Genomic DNA, 20,133 nt, shown 5'->3' on the forward strand with positions numbered 1-20,133 from the left:
CTTTTCCTGCTTCTGTCTTTTTTTCTAGTCCCTGGAATCTCCATAGTTTGCCCTTCCTTTTCCCTAACAATCAGGATGTATCTTTGCTGGGCTGGGTTCGTCTGAGTTCAGGTAGAGCTTAGAAATTATTTTCTGCAAGTACTACTACACATTAAGCATGGGTGAATGAGAAAGAATCCCCCTCCCCCCAAAAGGAAATTTGAAAACTTTGCAAAGAGGCATAAGCATGTCTCCTGCTTTGCAGGTCTAAGAATTCACTGTATAGATAACTTACAGTACTGTGGTATACATGTCTACTCAGAAGTAAGTCTTTTTATGTTTAATGGGGCTTATTTCCAGGTAAGTGGGTACATGATGGCAGCTTAGGATTTGGGTTAGGGTTGGCAATGGGGAAAAACAGGGTTCTTGTGCCTTTAACAGCTTATGGCAGGCAGAAATTAAACTGGTCAAGCCTTTTCTAGTATGAAAGTACAATTATGGGAAAATCTTCACCATAACTACTCTCTAACTTTGTGTCATACCACAATCTCATAGCAGCTATTTTGTGTTATGTTATGCCCCCATAGCAGTTATTTTGTGATAGGTACCTCCAGCACTCTTAAAATTTGAAATGTGAGCTCTGGTCCAAAAAGGTTGGCGACACCTGGATTAAGCCATAGGCAACAGTAAATAGTTTGTGCAGTCCAGAGGGCACGTAACTTTGTATAGCATGCCGCGGATGTAGCTTGATTTTAAAGAAAGGTTTTTATGCAATAAAACTATTGATGGCCAGACTCACACTTCATATTTAGAGGGGTTTCGCGTGACATTTCACCTCCTTACCTTTCTGCTCTGTCTAAGTAGCTTCTTAGAATTTGCTGTCTCTCTCTATCATGTGTCAAGCTCAGACTTTCAGGTCGTTTTAATTCATCTACATCTCTGCAGACACGCATATACAGGAAATGGCAGGTTATTGAACCAGAGAAAAAGAATAAAAGAAAACGGAAGAAATGTTACAGAAATGGTAAACAAAAAACCCTTTTAAGAGAATAGTAAATTTAAGACGATCATATCTAAAACGTCCATGTTTTAAAGGATAAAATTCATTATAAGACTCAGTATGCAGAACGAGCTGCCATGGGTAGTGGCATTTTAAAAATATTGACAAAGATAGGATTTTTACAGAAACGATGGACTTAACAATGAATGAGATGGAGAAACACATTTATCAAAGCTGACAGATCCTCAACTTTAACTGTAACTGATGGCACTGTGAATGAATGAGTTATATTGTCCTGCATTCCCCCACTTCAGTGAGCGCCAGGAAGCTCCAAGGGCATTCTTCCACAGAGTGAGCTCTCTCATGGGGAGAGTGTGCTAGAGGCTTAACGGCATTTCTCAATTTCTGCTTATTTTCAAATGAACAAGCTGAGCATGGGGGAACAGAACAGGCAGATATCCAGACAAAGGTAGTTTGTAAAGCAACATCAGCTTCCCTCAAAGGAAAAGGCATGTATTATCAGTCTCCCTACCAATCCATGAAAGACCGTCCCCCACCCGCTGTCCCAGAAACTTAAATCTGGTTTGGAATCCTATCACGAATAATGCAGCTTAACAAAAACCTTCTTAAGTTGGCATGAATTTAACCAGATCTATTTTTATACTGATAACCAACAACAGAGATTTTGTTAACATAAGCCAGCCTGAGGCACCATCCCACTCTTACGCCTTGTTCTAATTTAAGGTCAGGCTCATCATCACCATGCCCATTTTTGGTTAGGTAATTAAAAGCCCATATGCCAAGTGCTCAAACTCTTTCAAAATACATTTACTTTACTAGTCTCTGCTACATTTAGATCAGGGATGAAACTAGGGTGGGGTGGAGTGAACCATTTTAAAGACTTAAATTTTCTGGGACCATTATTCTCTAATTTCCCATGATATAACCTAGCAGGTTCTGTTCTGGAAAAACTGGTTGCTTATAAGCTTTGAAGCTTCATTTAATGAAGCAGCACTGGTTAAAAAAACTGGGGGTAATGTTGCCGTAAATGGTGAACAGTGAAGACTACTTCTGACATTGATCATGTATTAAGTGAGACAAAATAATCTTGCATCGAAGGACCCAATAAAATGATTGCATTATAATCAGTAACACAACACAACATGGTGCAGACATAATGTTCTCCATTTCTTAACTGTGGCTATGGGATTAGGAGCCCTCTACGTGCTTACACATCCTTTTCTCTCACATGCATTCCCTGTCCCCTTTTTCAGACCTAAAAGTGGTCTGAATTGAATTGAAACTTTATTTTTACCCCGCCCTTTTTCCAAACTGGAACTCAGGGCGGCTTACAAATAAAACTACATGTAGTTAAAAACATAGAAAAACATACAATTAAAATACAATTAAACTATGCACAACCTTAAAACCGTAAAAGGCACTTAAAAATCTAAAAACAATTTAAAATAATACAGATAATAATATAAAACAATAAAAGAAGCCTTGTAAAGCCCAATCCTAAACACCTTCTATCCCAAAAGCCTGTCGGAATAAAAAAGTCTTTACTTGCCGACGGAAGGATGGCAAGGAGGGGGCCATTCGTGCCTCCCTAGGAAGGGAGTTCCAGAACCTAGGAGCAGCCACCAAGAAGGCCCTATCTCGCGTCCCGACCAATTGCACTTGTGAGGGTGTTGGGACTGAGAGAAGGGCCTCTCCTGAAGATCTCAGGGCCCGGGCAGGCTCGTATAGGGAGCCAGTGGAGCTGTTGTAACAAGGGAGTTGTATGGTCCCTGTAAGCAGCCCCTGTTAATACTCTGGTATTATGTATGTACTGAATATTAATGGTAGCCTTTATTATACCAAGTTACAGTCTTCACTGCTCTTCTAAATATGGTTCTTTTAACATAGATGTGGATGAAATACTGCTATGGAAAGGGAATGGTGGAGGGAAATTTCACATGTGGGAGGAATGGAGTGAAAAACTGCACAGATTAACATGGTTAACATAACAGGCACATTGTGTCTGCACTTGGCCTAAGTGTAACAGCAATACAACATAGGAAAAGAGTCTGGGACCCTGACCTAAAAATGTGTTTACTGTGTGAAGACTAAAAAATAGAAGATATCCGATGAGATATTCCATTGTCGGCAATGTGATTAATCTTCCTGATTCCTAAAGCTCTGAGTATGTGAAACGGAAGTACTCACCTGCTATGATGCAAGTATCTTCTTGCATCTTCTGACCTATGAAATTCTCGGATGGGTATTGGTTTTACTGGTGAACCCTTGGCAAAGGAATAAATGGGATACAAAAATCAACATTTCTAGTGCGCTGTGAATGACCCAGTTGCCACTTCCCTTTCCCTAATTAAGTCTGCTGATCCCACCCAGCCCAGTTCAATCATTATTGGTCTTTAAGATGTCTAGATCAAAGTATATCAGAGCATGAACAATACTTCTAGCTTTGAAGGATTTTTCAGCAGGCAAATAATAGACTGAAATTGCTACGTGTACATAGGTTGAAACTAGTTCGCCCACAGGGCTAATTGGGCAGTATCACTCACAGATTTAAGGAGAAGCAAATGTATAGATTCAACTAATACAAATTGCACAGAACATTCTAGACTTTACACTTACACACAGAGAAACATATATATATATATGCACATGCAAAGAGTGGTCTCTCGGACAACCATTATCCTCCAGCAATGGCCACCACAAAGACAAGCTAGACAAGAGGAAGTGAAGGGCTATGTTTCAAGAAAATGGGTTAATTGACATTCAACAGAAGTTTTGAGTACTTGATCCTCATCAGTTTTATAAACCTCAGCATTGTCTTATTTAGATTTTTAAATATTCCAGCTTCAATTCACACGGGATTAAAAGGAGCATCATTATTTTAAAATGTACTAACCACTTTTCTGCTACACTAATGAGGTGCACTACCACTAACCAAAAGAGAAACAACACAAAGTTTCATCTGCCAGCGGAACTTTTTAACAGGCTTGGTAACCCTCTCAGGCCCTACTCCAGACAAAAACAGTTAGCCATGTCTCAATCTAAGTGTGATCACCTGAACATCAGGTAAGGATAGGAATGCCAGGATGTGGTCCAAGTGGGGTTTGCAAACCATAGCTTGCACGAAACACACCCCTTCATGGACAGGGCTTACCTCCGCAATGTAAACTAAAGCTTTACTATATGTTTGTTTTTCACTGGGTTAAGGTAATAAACCATGGCTACCTCTGACCACAGTTTAATGTTATGTCTGTCCTGAATCTAAAGGGGAGGAAATTCTGTAACAGCGGTACCATCACTGGGAATGGTCACTGTTGAAGAACTAAGGGCTCTTTTGACTCCTTAAACAGACTGAAACGCAATTCATAAATGAATGGTTTGTTCTTAGATATTACTATTTTTCAAAAGAAAGTTGTAATTTAAAATGGTTTGACTGCATACACATTCACATTTAAGAACATAAGAAGAGCCTGCTGGATTAGGCCAGTGGCCTAAGGGAGGCTTGTAAGGGAGTCGCTCCATCCCCCCCTTATTTATATTTAATAAGGACCGGTGCCCTCCTACTGACTTTGAAGGAAATTCTGTATTTCAGCAGCATATGAGTCTCCTCCTGAATTATGCCTTCAGCTGCAATGCCATCCCTCTCCTGACTCATTACTGGGCTGGCAGAACTAATATACGGTCAGAGGAAATCTGAGCCACTGCAATTTCAAGAATGGAAATTGGGGGAAAACATAAAGGACCTTTTTAGCCAGCCATTGAACAAGTAGTAATTAAGCTGGCCCACAGACATGGAGATATTATCCCACAGTGCACAAAAGCAGCATATTCAGCCCCTGGGGAAACCCCGATGCACCCAACTGGAAGATCATCTGGGTAATTAAGGAGCTGCAATTCTCACTGCTCCTTAGCCTTAAGAGAATAATGGTGGCTATGTTGGGCCCCAAGCACATACGTGGGATATAATGTGGCAGAGATTGTTGGGACGCTGAGAGAACAATAAGCCAAACAAAATGAGCTTCAGACCAGCTCCACATTATAACATATATATGAAGGCACAGATTGTAATCCGATCGCAGAACGCACCACTTGTTAAGCAAAGTAGAAGGTTTTCTGTGCAGGCTTCCTGCACCACATGGGATGCAACCCACTGTTTCAAGCCTCCCATTACACAGAAAGGTTTAGATTAGAGGCCACGGAGCAGCAAGCATATTACTTTAACATTTCCTGAACGTGATTTTAGGCTTATTAAGAGCCCTCCCTTTCCTACCATCCAGATGGTAACAGGAGGGGGTTGTTTCCCCATCAATATGCTTGCAACAGTTACAAAGCCAAAACCAAAGTGCAGTCTATGCCTACTGCCACTAGTTCTAAAGGAGATACTTAAGAGTGCAAAAATAGTAAAATTAGGAGTCAATATTATATTGCACACTGACACGGAGTATCCTTCCAAAAGTTGTTAAATTTACTCCCAAGCCAGTCAAGCATTTCAGCTTTGCACAAAGCACACCCCAGGGTTCAGAGAGCTTTTCAACAACTCTGGTGATTTAAATATATCTCCCAATCCCATACCATCCCAAGATTAGAAGCAAGCGCCAAAAATACATTGGTATGATCTGACATATAACACTAAATGCATCCAAATCCCAAACTGTCCCTGTGCCAGCTTAGCTGGGTCCATTAAAAAGCCAGCCCCAATATAAGGTCTTACAAGCATGTCTGGTTTGGAGAATTTACACAGCTGTGGAACAGCCACAAAAAGCATCCTTTCATGTGGGTTTTTTGTTTTGATTTGTTTTTGTTTTGCTCACAGGTGGTACACACAAGGCACAGCCAAGAGGACATTCTGAATGAGTCTTCAAAATTGCAATGAGGCACACACATCGTGTCAAATGCAGGGCAACCAGCCTCAGCCTTTAGCTACCCATAAACATTGGCCATTTGGCTGGTTCCAACTGGCTTCTCTTAAACAAACAACAAAAGCCGAAGCAGCTACTCCATAGTTAGACATTGAATAGACACTGAGTGGCACAGAAGGGGCACTTGTATACACCCTCCCAAAGATCTGATTCAGGATTATTGTCGAGTACGACAGAATGGACAATCAAGTACCTCTCAAAGTTGGAGTTCCTACTAAATTGGCCCTGTAACAGCTGCCTGACACCCCTACGCTCAAAAAGGAGATTCTAAAACCACAATGTTCTATCAAGGAACATGCCTTTCTAAAATGGCTGAGCTCCATCAGTAAGTTCACTCCATTTTGTGACATAAAAACCAGCATGGTCTAACTTTTAAACACCAGAAAGCACTATTACAGAACAATGAGAATTCAGTTCTGTTTTCTGGGCCTAATTTGTTAAGCTATGCATCTAATTATATCAGATCAAGACAAGACCTCCCTACTCTTCTCATTCTGGGGAAGAGATGCTTCCTTCAGTCTGAACCACAAAATAACTTAAGAATGTGAAGTGAAAACGCTGGTACAAAGAAATTAGCTTGAATTTCTTAATTATAACCTTTTCAGTGAAATACCACACGGGAGATATAAAACAGCACAGTTCTCAAGGGCACAAGCAGTGCATTGTTCAATCTTGTCTTCCAAGAATAAATCCCAAAACTTGCTGAATGTCTTTATTTCTTAAAAAGAAAAAAAAGGCCATATTTTACAGATGTTTGACCTTTATTTTTGCCTTCCCTTGGGGCATCAGAAATTGCCATGACAAGACACTGGGAGGGGTGAACTTGTGCTAACACGCCTAGAAACCTCTCTTGGCTTAGTGGATGGACTTGGCTTCATGCTCCGTTTGATTGCTGATGAGTCAATAACTGAGGTACACAGACCAAAATAGATAATGCAAATACAGACTGACTAAAAGGCAACCCTCAAAACAGATCAGAATGGATTAGCTATGTATGGTGAAGTGCCATAAAATTGCACACCATAAAATGACAACAAATCACCATATATAAAGAATATTATCCATCTGAGTACCTCTGGGAAAAAAAACTGGGTTTTTTTCCTATGCTTGTGGCATCCTCATTTGGATTTGAGGGTAATGGGAGGTGAGGCTGTGCTGTGTGGGTGAATTACTGGTGCTTGAAGAGGGTGGGCTGCACAATCTAAGGTTAATTCATGGTTCCCTTATTAAGGCAATTGATAATTTGAAACTTTAAACGGGCTCTCATTATTACTTCCATCAGAGAATTACACAGTGGCATGCCCACTTCATATTTAACAGGAACAACTGTGTCTACGGTTCACAATAAGGATTTGAAAGATTAAAAACCCAGGTTGAGAATAAACTGGTTAGCAGTGGTGTAGACATAACCCTTATTACGATTAAGGCTAAACGTAATGAGAGGGCAAGGGGAACTTCACCTGCAAGACTGGAGAAAGCACACAATCCCTAAACCACCATTAAGCAGCTGGGGATGCTACACCTGCGGCAACCCCAGCTGGCTCTAGGATTTCAGGCACGTCTGCATCTCAGTCATATTGTGCTAAACTGAAGTCCTATTAAGAACAATGAAAGGGACTTAGTTATTAAGAATTGCCAAAAGTATGAAAAGCTGAAGTTAAGAAAGTTTTGGCAATATCCAAGGGAAAATAAGCATTACCAAACACCAGGCAGCTGGCAAAAGTGTCTCTAAATGCCTTTTCCTTACATGGGGTTGTATCCAAAACTGTGAGTGAGCAAAACAGACTTCTGTTCACATAAAGGGATTTTACCTTTCTCTGGTCCCTCCTGTGACCCCATGCATTCTCAAAATCGGCTCTGGAGGTTTGGGGGATGCATGAGTGGGCAAAGAAGGGAGATATGGAAGGTGATATGCTTTTGGATCCTGCCCAGATTCTGCACCCAGATTTTTGATAGGACAACATTAGGCATAGCACATGGAAGAGAATGGTCTCTCAGAGCAAATAACAATTCAGGCTCTATTGCAGTCAAAACTAGCACTATAAATTGTGCCTAGATGTCTACAAGTAGCCAGGCCACAGGAAACAATGCCTTGTGTCAGCTAATGCAAGAACACTATTTGGGCTGCTCAAAAGACTATTGGGATCAGTAGATGTCAAAGCCAACTAATAAAAACCTCCACAGACAAGTAATAATACAAACAAAGGGACTTTCACAGAGGCACACACAATTTAAAAGGAAGCACCACCTCATGAGAGATTCGCCGTTGTTCAATATATGCCATGAACTGTGAGCTGAGGCTGTCTGACTCCATGCACTTGGGTTGCCTCACCTCTTCCTCCTCCTCTCCAGTGACACAACTGTCAATAAAGTCAATCTGTTCCAGATCATGTTCCACTTGGCATATGTAAAGAAAAGGACGATAATTAGATAAGCAGCAACTGATTGGGGGGTGAGATAAGAAAGAGATAACAGAAGTCACACCATCATAGCAGTAGTCTCAGTAAGTACAATTTTTCTCACAGGAGCTCCATCAGATTTGACAATATTTATTCAAGACGTGGCTGAAAAATGTCGTGCTGCAAACTGGCTTATATACCCAGTGAGCAAAACATACATCTAGTTCTTTAGAAAAAGTGGTGATCGTGAAGAGATTTCCAAGTAATATTAAACAAAGAGCCATTTCATATTTTTGAATGCATTATAGACAAAAAAAATCCTACCACGTTGGGGCTTTATTACCCACGAATGCAGCCAGAAATGAATGATTTAGAGCAGTTCATAGCACACATTAAATTGAAAACACTTTCCAACCTACTCCTTGGCTCACCTGCCTTGAAGTATCTATTAGTGACAAGTAGCAATATTAGTCCCCCAAGACCACTTCTAATGTTATATTTTATAGACACAAGTTGCTCAGACTTCTACGTGTATCCAAAAAAGTACTTTAAGTTGCACTTATTTCTGGCTTCTAACACATCTGTGAATGCAGAAACCTCTGAAATAGCTTTGTGAATTGGTGAGCAAGGCATACACATTAACATACACAGAGATACTGGACTGACCAACTCGAATGTGCAAAAAGTCTTTGGTTCTTAGATTTTTTGTGCGAACACCAAAGATTATGCTTGGAGTCAAGTTCGCAGTTCTATTTGCTGTCTGCTATTTTCACATATAAAATGTGCAATTAAGGAAGAGGGAGACTAAGATGAGGGGTCAAAATGTAAAGGAAGAAAAATGAGCAGAGACATGCATTCAGAAGAATATTAAAACTAGAACAAGAGCATAAAGCTCAGAAATGTCAGATCTCATTGATTCCTCTTCTCATTATGTTAACTGGGACATTTTTTTATTCATGACTGCTTTTGTAAGTCTAGTAAGGCTTTGTTATTTTGTAGTCACCACAAAACGTATGAAAATATTGCACTTGGCCCAGCATCCAGAACGCTTCAGGGATTCCTGTTCCGGAGGAGCTATGGACGGAGCTATTATCCTTTACAGCAGTGCAGAGAAGCGAGTTATACAAAGAGGAAGACAAATCAAACTCAAACAGACCCAGTTTCATCTCAGTTAAAGGCTAATGTTGCCCAGCTCTCAAACCTTTTACAGTTTCTCACAGAAATGATGAAAATCCACCGATATGCTCTGAGGGACAAGCGAACACTGAGGTCCACTTTGTCAGTCTGGCTGGGACTAAATGGCATTTGGCTTCTCCTTTGCTAGAACCTGTTTCCACCAGCAGCCATTCCACCTAGCTGCATCTGAGGAAAAGACTACAGTAAAGCCCCCTCTATCAGTCTGGTTAAGAACAAATGCCATTTGGCTCCTCCCCAAATGGTCTTGTATAATTAAGCCTCTTTAAGAGCTTTTCAAGTCCAAAAGGCAGGGTAAAAATAACAGAAAGTTTGTGGGAGGCGTACTGATACCCACAGATTGATGGACATAACAATTTCAGAACAGTAATCCATGTAGCTAGCTTTGCTAGAAAAATCTAGTTGTGGCTCTGCCTATCTTCTTAGGCAGACCTAAGCCTCATGACACTGAAGTCCAGCAGTGGCCAAGACACTGAGCCGGAGGCTACACTGTCACTAGCGAAGGAGCCAGACCAGGTTCCTGCCTATGAGCCTGATACTGGAGATCAAGGGACCAATGAACCTGAGGCAAGCAGGGGCCCACTCAACCAGATGCACCAGAACCCATACAACCAGCGCCAAGATGTTCATGGATGCCTTCCTCTGGGCCTGAGGAACTGAAAGTCTCCTACAGTACCTCACCTATCCAACGGCGCATGGTAAACATCAGATGGGAAACCACTGGACGTAGAAGAATCTTCTATCTTCAGGACAGAAGGTTGGCCCTTTAAGAGAATCTAATTCTCCAAAGGGGTGGAGCATAAGAGAGGTGGACTGGAGAGAGAGGCTCAAAAGCCCTCGGTTCACTTCCAGTCCTTGTTGGAGGATGTTGCTCACTAGGAACTCTCTGTGGTGATGCCTGGTCCTGTGGGCTCCTTGGCAGGTCCAGAACAGGACAATAAGTCTCAATATACCCTTCTTGAATACAGATATTGCTCCACAGAGAGCACCAGAGTCTTTCCCATAGGCATTTATTATGGAAGCAACCAAATATGCACTGGTGGCTTTATTCTTAAATGGGTGCCATTTACCTCCACCGTTGGTGACAACTGTGCTCCCTCTGAGTTCCTGGTACTGACTCTCTCTTCTCAGTCTTTGTTCTTTTGTGATCTCTGCCACTCGCAGAGGAAGATCAGAAAATTCATCTGCAGGCTTTGTTAAAAACAACAACACCCACAAGCAATTAAGAAAACACAGATTTTGACCCATGTCCTCTTTTATTCAGCTTCCTAAAACAGGAGCTTCAGACCCCAATATAATTAATGTTAGAAAGAGCTCCTTCCTCAGGTCACTACAGTGATTTAAATCACATACAGACAGAGTATATTTGACTGGTCTAGACTCTATAGAGTTTATATTGGCTTCCATCTGCTCCCACTGCTAATGTGTACTTCCAGATGGTTTTATATCTCAGCTTGATTCAGTGAGTGTCCTTGGGCAAGTTTCTGCATCTCAGCCTTCTAATTCCTCCTTCAGAAAAAATAAAAGCATCTTAAAATAACAGCAGCAGCAGCTCATTTTAAATTTCTGTCAGTCACAGCCTCTGTACCCTACATACTTGTTGAAAGGGAATCAGTTGAATAATCTACACAAGTGATCACCTCCTCTCCCTTTGCAACTTCCTTTAACACACGAAATAGTTGCATTTAAAAAAAAAACACCTTTTGTCTGGTTCTGTACTGCTTTTAATGTGAAGCATTTTGAAATAAAAAATAGCACAAAGAACATTGCTTGCAAGTCCCTCCCTGCCTCTCCATTAACGGACTGAAAACCATCTGAGATGCGGTAATGACGCATTGGCCCCACGCTTTAGGCCACTGCAGAATAAGCTGTTTCAAGACTGAAGCCCTGTGGGTTTTCACAACGAAGACTTCCACTGCTCTTCTACCTGTTTTTTTCCTTTTCACATATGCTACCATTATCCACCAAATAAAAACAAAACAAGTACACTTACTTCATTTCCTGACCACCTTTTGTCTCCACTATCCACACTATTGAAGCCAGAATCCAGAGCTCCATATGGGCGGCTGGAGTATAGTTCTTCATGGCTGTCAAGCAGATAAAATGTTAGTTATTGTATTGTAAAAAGTAAACAGGATTTTTGGGGAGAAAGATTAGATACCAGACAGCATCAGGGGTTATAGTCAACCTGTTAGTCATAGCACATTTCCCATGCATATGTGATCCAGCTGAAGAGGCATCATTCTTCCAGACTAAGAAATGTTCCTTTCTGCTAGCCAACTGTTTGGGCCTCTGGTCAGTTGCCTTGGCCTGCAAAGCATTTAGGCACTACCAAAACGTTTTTCAAGCACTGTGAAACAGGGCAGGATGCCAGCCTCAGCAAATGTAACTGCTCTACAAACCAAGGTCTCTTTGGTATCTTTCCTACTCCACACTTATTCCCTTTCATCTTTGCTTAATCTTGAATGGGCAGACAAGCCCTTCAGACACAGATCAATATGCCTATAATCTGCACAGCACCTAGAACACTTCTGGGACTAAAACATTAAAACAGGAGCAGCCCTTTAAAGGCCGCTTTGGGCTTCTTGGAAAAGAAGAAAAAGTGGGATTTGAATGAAATACATAACTAAATATTAATTTGGGGTTAACTCTGGTACTTCATCTGAAAAACAGCCATGTTTCTACCATTCTCCCTACCCTCAGAGGCAAAAGATCTGTATTTCAGTATTTGTTGTTTTTACCTACAAACTATAAAGTGCCCCAATTTCGCTTTTCTAATAATAGTTTGTGTTGGAGATGGTTAGAATGCTGGGATACCATCATTTTTCATGTAAGCAGCAACCATTTATATGGGAAACCCAGCAGCAACCTACCATTAAATGCTTTTTAGGTCATACAAGATAATTTATTTATTCCCAAAATGTCTAAACTCAAGATAGTTTACAAAACACTAGAACACGTTTACACTCAAAACAGATGCTCTATATGGTTTTTTAAGTTAACCATTATTAATTCATAAAAGACTTCAAATGTGTTTCAAATGAGACACAATGAGAGCAGTTTTTATCCATTAAATTGATTACTTCTGTGCCATTGATAGACACAGACATTACAAACATGCTATTATGAGCTTCGAGAGAGAATATAGTGCAGAGAATAAGTGTATCTAAATGTACACAGTAGCTAAACAGTTCAATACTGCGGCCATCAGACACTATATTTGGAAACTGCTACAGACGGTGACAACATTAACAATGAGACTTGTCTTGACCTGGTGCAGATTATCATTTAACAATGAATCAACTGTCCTATTGGCACTTTAATGCCCCAGGGAAATCTGCAGCAAGACAGCAAGAATGGGCAAGTAGGAAGTTCAGCAAATGGATGGTTCCATCCAGGCATTGCTAATTGCAGATCAGGCTGTGTCTGGTTGTCACTTGCTTTAAAAATCAGCTGCTTGGAAAACAGTTTATAATTATTATTTATATAGCATCATGGGTGCAGAAGAGGCAAGTCTCTATTCTGAGAGGGCTGCAATCTAAGCAGGAAGATCTCAACAAGAGATGTTTACAGAAAGTGTGTTGCAAACATTAGGTCTGCTGGCATGATGTAAGAACATAAGAACATAAGAAGAGCCTGCTGGATCAGGCCGGTGGCCTTAAAGCAAGATGACACTATATGAATCAGAAGTGGGTTGCTCTCAATATGAATTTCTATTGTGGAATAACTCAGTCCTTCTCTATATGTGTATCTAGTGTTAGGGCATTCTAGCTTAGTGATGTGGGGAGGAGAATAGAGCTGAACATGTGCAACTGTTACTTGAGAGATTCTCTGCACAACTGCACAAGTAGGAAAGTGGGTACCCTGCAATTGCACCATGGAATTTCTGAAAAGCACGGAATTCATCCCAAGAATCTCCACTTCCATTTTAAAATAGAGCAGCTTCTGAATAGCTGCAACAATAAGTTGGAAAGCTAAGCTGGGCAATAGCTAGTGAAATCTCAGAAGCGGAATTCCCGATTTCTTAGGTGGGTGGAAAGGTGACACAATAAATTAGATTTCCAGTCGTAATAGGGTGGTTCTTCAGTGTGCTGCATGACTCCTCACTCTTTCCCATGATTATAAGAATTATGCAAATACAAGCAGATTTGCTTAATCAGCATAGTTTATATTTTGCATAACTCACCTGCAAACATTTTATTAACTTTTCAGCAGAGGCTGTGCATTGCTCTCCTTGTGCAGGTTAGATCATGGAGTGTTTTGAAGACATGCTGAAATGTATTTTTGTTTTCTTTAATTGTTAATTGTTACTGCTTTGTTATTAGATGTCTAAATTATTTTATGGTTTTATTTTTCTCATCCATCAGATGTGCTGATCGGTACAAAGGCAATTTATAAATATTAAACACAGGAACCTGTAAGAAGCTTAAGTGGCACAGAAGAGAGATGGTACAGGATGCTTTTTTAAAATTCTGTTGCCTCTCCGATTCGCCCTCCCCAATGAGTCACCCGTGTGTAGGGGATGGTTGGGCTCAAGAGTCCTTCCACACATGCAAATCAAATTTGCTTTTTGTTGTTTTTGTTTTTCTTAGAAAATGATCCAGATATACATTTAAACGACCAGGACACAGTTTCCAAATACTGTTCTTTTCTGTTCTCTCTGTGTCTCCAACACTTGCTCCTTGCTCTTGTACATTTGATCGGTGGGCGTCAGACTGGTTTCCCTAGGGAAAGCATTCTGTATCTTTTGTGACCACCCTCCCAGCTTCAGATGCGAAGCTGTCAGGTTCCAAGCTGTACAGGACTTTTTGTACACTGAAACCAGCACCTTGAATTGGGCCTGGAAACTAAGTAAAAGTCAATCCAGGCAAGAAAGGACCCAGCATGACATGTGCACAGTGCCTGGGTCAGTTAGCATCCTCACTGCTGACTCTGATCAGGTCCCATTTGCTATCTGCATTAGAAAAAAACTTTCCTTCCATTCCAGTTTGCTCCCCAGTTGCTCCGAAGCACCTTTCATGTTTCTGCTGTGCTAGAAGAGCCTGCAGGGTGAACAAAGCCAGCCGATGCACCTTTCTCCACTATTTCCAGAGGCTACCTGCTCCCCAGTTAGTATGACTGTTTCTTTTCACACTGGCACACGTGAGCCATGCTTTAAGAAAAAAGTGCCTCTTGCTTTTTGTGTTTTTTTTCTAAGATCTTCGGCGTTTTCCTTTCTCAACATGAGGGGTATTCAACGAAATAGCAGTGCTATCGCAACAGGGGTTCTCCCCTCTCCTTCCCCCATGAGCGCCCTGCACCTTGCCCAAATCAACTCTGGATGGTTGGGGGAACCCACAGAACACATTTAGGAGGAGTGTGTGGTGGGAGTCCAGTTGCACTAGCACTATTTAGTTGAATATCACCCCAAACCTCCTTCTCCACAACGCACCTTACACCACCAGGAGAGAGAAAACTGGTTGTGGTTTAATAATAATAATAATAAATTTAATTTCTGTGTCACCTATCTGGCCAATGGCCACTCTAGGCGACGTACAAGGCAGTTAAAACACAATATGATAAAATACAATAATACAATAAAAACAGTATGAGAACAATACAGCAGCAGACAATAACATTAAAACAGGGTAGGAGGCATTTCAATCTCAGTAATTAACCCTCCCCGGAAATCCCGAAGGCCTGTTGAAAGAGCCAGGTCTTTAAAGCTTTACAAAATATATTTAGGGAAGAGGCATGCCGGAGATCTTGTGGGAGGGAGTTCCAGAGGGTGGGGGCCGCCACTGAGAATGCCCTCTCTCTAGTACCCGCCAATCTAGCTGTTTTTGTCAGCGGGATTGAGAGAAGGCCCTGTGTGGCTGATCTTGTCGGGCGGCATAATTGGTGGCGTTGAAGGCGCTCCGTAAGATAAACTGGGCCGATACCATATAGGGATTTAAAGGTTAATACCAACACCTTGAATTGGGCCCGGAAAACAACTGGAAGCCAGTGTAGATCGAACAACACTGGTGTGATGTGATCCCGGCGGCGACTGTTCATAAGTAGTCAAGCCGCTGCATTTTGTATAAGTTGTAGTTTCCGGACCGTTTTCAAGGGTAACCCCACGTACAGCGCATTACAGTAATACAAACGAGAGGTGACCAGGGCGTGTACTACCAGTGGGAGCTGATGAACAGGAAGGTAGGGTTGCAGCCTTCGTATGAGGTGTAGTTGATACCAGGCTGCCTGGCTCACTGCCGAAATCTGAGCCTCCATGGACAGCCTGGAGTCAAGTACAACCCCAAGGCTGCGGACCTGGTCCTTCAGGGGTAAAGTCACCCCATTGAACTTCAAGTCAACATCTCCCAACCTTCTTTTGTCCCCCACAAGCAGCACCTCGGTCTTATCAGGGTTCAGTTTCAGCTTGTTCCTTCCCATCCATCCACTCACGGATTCCAGGCACTTGGACATGGTCTCCACAGCCAACTCTGGTGAGGATTTAAATGAGAGATAGAGCTGAGTGTCATCTGCATATTGGTGACACTGCAGCCCAAATCTCCTGACGATTGCCCCCAGCGGCTTCATATAGATGTTAAATAGCATGGGAGAGAGGATAGAGCCCTGTGGCACACCACAATTGAGAGGCCAAGGGTCTGATACCTCCTCCCCCAATGCTACCTGTTGATACCTATCGGAGAGAAAGGAATGGAACCACCGTAATACAGTGCCTCCAATTCCCAATCCCTCCAGGCGATGTAAAAGGATACTGTGGTCGACAGTATCAAAAGCCGCTGAGAGATCGAGGAGGACAAGAAAGGAGAATTCTCCCCTATCTAATGCCCTCCTCAAATCATCTACCAGAGCGACCAAGGCTGTTTCAGTTCCTTGACCAGTCCTGAAACCCGATTGGTATGGATCCAAGTAATCCGTTTCATCCAATGCAATGTGAAATGGAAATGTACTCCCTTCAAATTGATTCCAACCCATGGCGACATTATGAATAGGGTTTTCATGGTAAGCGGTATTCAGAGGGGGTTTACCATTGCCCCCCTCTGAGGCTGAGAGACAGTGGCTGAGTGAGCTTTATGGCTGTGTGGGGATTTGAACCCTGGTCCCCCAGGTCGTAGTCCACCACTTTAACCACTACCCCACACTGGCTCTCTAGTGCAATGTAGGGGGTGTAAATAAAGAATGCCATGCAATGTGCATACTCTGCATCAACCCTCTCCCCATCAGTTGAGCAAAATCATGTCATTCAAGGACATGCACATACATTATGCACGACAGGGAGCAATGGGACTGAAAGAGGAAAAAGGGCACAGGCCGGGCCGGGCAGGGCAGGGCAACATGAAGAGCAGCACAGCCCCCAACCTTCTGATACACTGCACCCACAGCTTTTGAAGTTTCACCATACAATTTCAAGCTTTTCTCCACAGCCATGTGCAATTAAAATATTGATCAAATCAAAAACAAGGAGAGAATGGGCAGAATTCCCAAGATGCCAAAATTACTGGAAGATGCCAGATTCTACATGTGTCGCAATCCAAAATATAGACACTTCTATGCATTATGGCACAACCAGAAGGTGTTTTTTCAGTCATTAAGAGTTACTGTTCCAACTTTGAAAACAAACTAAATGCTTTGAAACATCAAACTGGTAGAGATGGGCTACACAAGTCCAACTTGTATCAGTTATTAAATCCTATCAACCTCGACATCAACTTTTCAAACAAAGGACAGCTATGCAATTTGCCTCTTGTCAACTGCCCCCTGGCAAGCCCTCCTGCAATAGTTTTCCAGAGCCCCAAGATCCACTGACTGGAGCCAGGTGTAAAACAGTGATTAGCAGCAGGGACAACGTACTCATAGAGTAGGAGATCAGGGTGTCTCTCTGAGCACATGCTCAGCCCAGGAATTTGTTTTCAGTACCAGAACGGGGCTCACAACCCTGTCACTGAAAAATCCACTCCTAGCCCCACCGCACATGTTTCTTCATCTCTGCAGACTAGTTTTTTTGGGGGGCAGCCTTTTTGTTGTTGCTGCTATTAAACAATAGAGAGGTTTTGGTGAAGGGCTGTTAAGAAATCATTGATTATTTATTTATAATCAAATAACCAATTTTAAATATTAATCCAAGATCCACCAGTAGATCCCAATCTACTTTCTGCCCACCCCTGAGAACATGAAAAGGCCCGCTGGTTCAGACCAAAGGCCCACAGAGTCCAGCATCCTGTTCTCACAGTGGCTAACTAGATGTATATGGGAACCTGCAAGCAGGACCTACATGTCCTGACTGGGGGGAGGACAGCTCGTTCTCAGTCACAGGAAGCCCAGCGCTAAAGGCCAGAAACAGAGACTGCCACAAGCACAGCTGCTTTAGGGCTTCATTTCCTGCATTTCACTGCCTCCAGGCCAAGAAACTCAGCTCAGGGCCAGCTAGTATTGTTGCAGCAGCCAGTGCCGCATACGCATCCTGCCCCCATTTCCTACTCCTCCTGTTCAGCAATCTAAGCAGAGATGACTATTGGTTCTTCGCCTGGCTTGACCAGCAAGGTTGCACCAAGCAGAAAGAGGAAGCGCTACAGAAGTTGCCAAGTCTGCCTGTCTCTCTCTCACACACACAGGGCTCTCCCACCTTCATCCTTCCCCTTTCTAGAGCACAAGGGCACGAGCTTCACTCTCATGGTGCAGGCATTCTCCCCCACTCCTTATCCCTGCTGTGCTAAGGCGACTGCTATCTCTTAAGCTGGGGAAGGAGCAGAAGCAAGTAGGTTAGCAGAGCAACGGGTGGCTAATTCTCTTGTGAAAACATACCGGCAACTGAGAAAAAAATGCAGTGAGTACCAAAGACAACCCCATGGGGTCCCACAATGAAATGCATTTTGGGATGCAGGGGTTAGAAGAGGAATTCTCAGGCTCTCCCCTTTTCACTGAGACCCAGCCACAAGCACACTAGTTTGCCTTGTATTTATTTATGACTCTCCAACGTGTACTTCACGGCCCTGTCCTAAACGGTTGGTGGTTCGCAGTGCTCTGTATCCTGTCTCTTTCATTTAACTTGCGTTACTCTGTACTGTACAATATAAACACAAACTACACTCCTAGCCCGTCATCTTATTTTAGTAACTCATGATGCAGCCGAACTGCTCAGAGACTAATGTTACTGGGCTAAGCCAAAAGAAGATCCTGCCAAGAACAACACACAGCGGCATTATGGGAAAGGAGATCCGTTTTTACACCTGTGGGTTAGACCAGAGAAGTTGTACAATCATGCACAAAAGGTTAAGCAGACAGCACACTGCGATTTCTCCCCACCCACCCCACACAAAGAAGCCCAATAATGTCTTAATGCAGAAAGCTCAAAATTCTCCACAAAGATTAAAAAAAAACAACCAGCAAATTTGAAATCTGTGCAAACTTACCAAGAGCCAAACCCCATTGGCCGCCTATCATAATCTGGAAGATCTGGTGCTGCTTTGCATGCTTCCATATTCAGATACTTAAATATGTGGACTTTTCCTTTTATGCAGATCTTAAAGGAAAAAAGGGAAGCCATCAATAACATTTGAAAATGGTACATATGAACAATTACTATCTGTTATATACTACCATTATGTATTAAATCTGTTTCTGTATATTTTAAAAATAATTAAAAATAATTAAAAACAAAAACAAAAACAAGCAACAGGAAACCATAATTAAGCTTCTCTAAATTCTTCTGAGGAAGAACAGGGTAAAAAGTACAACACATAGCATATCCAACGTTAGTCCTACTCAGAGCAGACCCATTAAAATTAATGGACATGACTAACTTTGGTCAATTAATTTCAACAGGTCTACTCTGAGCAGGACTAATGTTGGAGTTATGTACCTTCAAGTTGATTATGACTTATGGCGACCCTATGATCAGTGACCTCCAACAGCATCTGTCGTGAACCACCCTGTTCAGATCATGTAAGTTCAAGTCTGTGGCTTCCTTTATGGAATCAATCCATCTCTTGTTTGGCCTTCCTCTTTTTCTACTCCCTTCTGTTTTTCCAAGCATTATTGTCTTTTGTAATGAATTGTGTCTTCTCATGATGTGTCCAAAGTAGGATAACCTCAGTTTCATCATTTTAGCTTCTAGTGACAGTTCTGGTTTAATTTGTTCTAACACCCAATTATTTGTCTTTTTCGCAGTCCATGGTATGCGCAAAGCTCTCCTCCAACACCACATTTCAAATGAGTTGATTTGTCTCTTATCCACTTTTTTCACTGTCCAACTTTCACATTCATACATAGAGATCGGAAATACCATGGTCTGAATGATCCTGACTTTAGCGTTCAGTGATACATCTTTGCATTTGAGGACCTTTTCTCTCACAGCTGCCCTCCCCAGTCCTAGCCTTCTTCTGATTTCTTGACTATTGTCTCCATTTTGGTTAATGACTGTGCCAAGGTATTAATCCTTGACAAGTTCAATGAAAATTAAAAATTGATTTAACAAAAAATCAGTAGTGAAACCACTAACACAAACTGAATGGCCCAGTTCATGTGTCGAACTGCTCTGTGGACCATCCTTCTGAAAATTGGATGCCCTGATAAATTTGTGAATATTTTGCAACTCCTCCATGACAACATGACGGCAACAATTTTGGATAACAATGGC

The 20,133-nt window shown here is 42.0% G+C and overlaps 1 protein-coding gene across 10 annotated transcripts in view; it reads right to left on the minus strand.

Moving 5' to 3' along the window:
• The window catches only part of LRCH3 (leucine rich repeats and calponin homology domain containing 3), a 120,913-nt gene that overhangs the window by 43,320 nt on the left and 57,460 nt on the right, over nucleotides 1-20,133 (minus strand). For 5 of the 10 annotated variants that reach the window (XM_061637556.1, XM_061637554.1, XM_061637560.1 and 2 more), the window contains exons 6-11: nucleotides 18,908-19,017; nucleotides 11,503-11,596; nucleotides 10,580-10,700; nucleotides 8,165-8,313; nucleotides 3,188-3,264; nucleotides 823-918 (exon numbers count right to left, since the gene is read on the minus strand). In XM_061637556.1, the coding sequence (XP_061493540.1) occupies nucleotides 823-918; nucleotides 3,188-3,264; nucleotides 8,165-8,313; nucleotides 10,580-10,700; nucleotides 11,503-11,596; nucleotides 18,908-19,017 (647 nt within the window). The remainder of the gene's footprint in view (nucleotides 1-822; nucleotides 919-3,187; nucleotides 3,265-8,164; nucleotides 8,314-10,579; nucleotides 10,701-11,502; nucleotides 11,597-18,907; nucleotides 19,018-20,133) is intronic. The other 5 variants (XM_061637563.1, XM_061637561.1, XM_061637562.1 and 2 more) reach the window with 3 other exon arrangements.

This window comes from Rhineura floridana, chromosome 7, assembly GCF_030035675.1.
Source record: "Rhineura floridana isolate rRhiFlo1 chromosome 7, rRhiFlo1.hap2, whole genome shotgun sequence".
In the NCBI taxonomy this organism is placed as follows: domain Eukaryota; kingdom Metazoa; phylum Chordata; class Lepidosauria; order Squamata; family Rhineuridae; genus Rhineura; species Rhineura floridana.